General features: G+C 45.5%; 1 protein-coding gene across 1 annotated transcript; it reads left to right on the top strand.

Annotated features, from left to right (window-relative positions):
* Positions 1–763: 763 nt before the first annotated feature.
* On the top strand, positions 764–2,592 carry LOC122761706 (E3 ubiquitin/ISG15 ligase TRIM25-like). Its single transcript, XM_044016952.1, has one exon. The coding sequence runs from the start codon at positions 788–790 to the stop codon at positions 2,471–2,473; it is 1,686 nt and encodes a 561-aa protein (XP_043872887.1). The 5' UTR covers positions 764–787; the 3' UTR covers positions 2,474–2,592.
* Positions 2,593–2,864: the final 272 nt, after the last annotated feature.

Raw genomic sequence — 2,864 nt, 5'->3', positions numbered from 1 at the left:
GTGTGTGTGTGTGTGTGTGTGTGGGGTCAGGTAAAGGGGATCAGGTAAAGTGGACACTCTAAATTGACCGTCGTATAGGGGGGAAAGGTGATGACAGTAATTCTTTACTTGATTAAGCCAATTTTAAGAATGATTACATTAGAATTGTAATAATAATAATGATAAATATATTCTTGTGATACAAACTAAGAAGTTTTAGGTCCACTGAGAATTTTAAATATTCACTCAGTACACCACATAACTCTATGTGACACCCTTTGAATCACAGATGTGTGAGTCCAACATGGTAATGCTATGCAAGGCTGAGATTTTTCTGAGTAGCCAACCCTGACAGACAGGAAAACACTCCCTGAGATCAGTTACAGAGCTAATATCTACCTGTCAAGAGCCCTAATTACACGCACACACACACACACACACATTTCACCTGTTGTTGCTTCCAGTTCACCTGACCAATCCCCAGCTGTACAACAGTCTGGGGACAAACTGGTCGCGGCCTTGGCCTCAATGATGCAGTGACCAGTCAAGGTTAGCAGCACCTATATTTGGGCCTGAGACACACACACACACACACAGGGAGGTCACTCCATGTCAGATTGGAAGTGGTTCCTGGTTCCCTCCCCCTCACACCTGCAGTTTGACAATGAGAGGAGGAGGAGCCAACAAGTGGAGAAGAGCCAGAGCCGATAGGCTCCGCCCACTCCCGTGTCACACGTTGTTGAGATCAGAGCTCAAACCTGTTAGAAAGGAAGAGAAACTCAGACAGTCGTGGTGACAGAGCGGCGAAATGGCAGCAGTTCAGCTGCAGAGAGAAAACATCTCTTGTTCCATCTGTTTGGATCTTCTGAAGGATCCTGTGACTCTTACCTGTGGACACAGCTTCTGTAAGAACTGTATTAAAGACCACTGGGACTCAGAGGAGCAGAAGAGGAGCTACAGCTGCCCTCAGTGTAGAGAGGCCTTTATGCCGAGGCCTGCACTGAAGAAAAACGTCATGTTAGCAGATTTAGTGGAGGAACTGAAGAAGACTGGACTCCACGCTGCTCCTGCTGATCACTGCTATGCTGGAGCTGAAGATGTGGCCTGTGATGTCTGCACTGGCAGGAAACTGAAAGCTCTCAAGTCCTGTTTGGTTTGTCTGGCCTCTTACTGTGAGGAACATCTCCAGCCTCATCATCAAGCACCTGCCTTTAAGAAACACAAGCTGGTGGAACCATCCAAGAACCTCCAGAAGAACATCTGCCCTTGTCATGATAAGATGATGGACTTGTTCTGCCGCACTGATCAGCAGTGCATCTGTTCTCTCTGCTCTGTGGACGAACATAAAGACCACGACACGGTCTCAGTTGCAGCAGAAAGGACGCACAAGCAGAGAGAGCTGGATCTGAGTCGAGAAGAAGTCCAGCAGAGACTCCAGGACATAGACAGAGACGTGAAGGTGCTTCAACAGGAGAGGAAGACTCTCACTCTCTCTGCTGACAAAGCCGTGAAGGACACAGACGAAAGCTTCACTGAGATCTCACGTCTCCTGCAGAGGAGAAGCTCTGACGTGAAGCAGCAGATCAGATCCAAGCTGGAAACTGAGGGGAGACGAGTCACAGACGCCGAGGAGAAGCTTCAGCAGGAGATCACTGAGCTGAAGAAGAGAGAAGCTGAACTGAAGCAGCTCTCACTCACACACGACCACAACCAGTTTCTCCTCAACTACCACTCACTGTCAGCACTCAGTCCATCATTGTCCACCATCCACGTCCGTCCTCTGAGACACTTTGAGGACGTGACAGAGGCTGTGGCAAAGGTCAGAGGTCAACTGCAGGACGTCCTGACCGAGACGTGGAAATACATCTCACTGGCTGTGGCTGAAGTAGATGTTTTACTGACAGAACCAGAACCAGAGACCAGAGCTGAATCCTTCAAATATTCACAGGAAATCAAACTGGATCCAAACACAGCTCACACAGAGCTGTTATTGTCTGAGGGAAACAGAAAAGTGACAGTAACGTATGAAGATCAGTCTTATTCTCATCACACAGACAGATTCACTGATTATCTTCAGGTCCTGAGTAAAGAGAGTCTGACTGGATGTTACTGGGAGGTGGAGTGGACAGGAAGAGGAGGAGTTTATGTAGCAGTGACGTACAAGAACATCAGCAGATCAGGTCCAGAAAGTTTATTTGGAAACAATAACAAATCTTGGGGTTTAGTTTGTGACCAAAACAGTTGTCAGTTTGGTCACAACAGAATCTGGACTGACGTCTCAGATGTTACAGTCTCCAGAGTGGGAGTTTACCTGGACCACAGAGCAGGTCTTCTGTCCTTCTACAGAGTCTCTGACACCATGACTCTGCTCCACAGAGTCCAGGCCACGTTCACTCAGCCTCTCTATGCTGGAGTTGGTTTTCTTTATTTTTATTCTTCACCTGGAGACACAGCAGAGTTCTGTGAACTCAAAGAGTTCTTTCAGGAGAAGTGAGTTAAACTCTGAGTGTATAGTGAAGTGTATTTGATTCATGGTGAAGTGTATTTGATTCAAGGTTAAGTGTAATTGATTCATGGTTTAGTATAATTGATTCATAGTTAAGTGTATTTGATTCATGGTGAAGATTTCAGTGGCTCAGTCTGTGTGTGCTTCCACCGAGCAACAGAGGCTTGTTAGAATAACTTTTTTTTATTGCATTGCATTCACTTGAGTATTTATTTTTTGGTCTTTTTTCTGAGTATTTTTTTTTCTGTTTTTTTGTGCTAGTTTAGAGCACATTTGAAACAATAAACGCAATAAACATTCGATTTATAACAACATGGACGGCTTGTTTAGTTTAATCAAGTTTTACTTTGATCTGGGTTTAAGACACTGGGGGACAGTC

This window comes from Solea senegalensis, unplaced genomic scaffold, assembly GCF_019176455.1.
Source record: "Solea senegalensis isolate Sse05_10M unplaced genomic scaffold, IFAPA_SoseM_1 scf7180000014894, whole genome shotgun sequence".
NCBI classification, from domain to species: Eukaryota; Metazoa; Chordata; class Actinopteri; order Pleuronectiformes; family Soleidae; genus Solea; species Solea senegalensis.
This window is presented reverse-complemented; position numbering and strand designations above follow the sequence as displayed.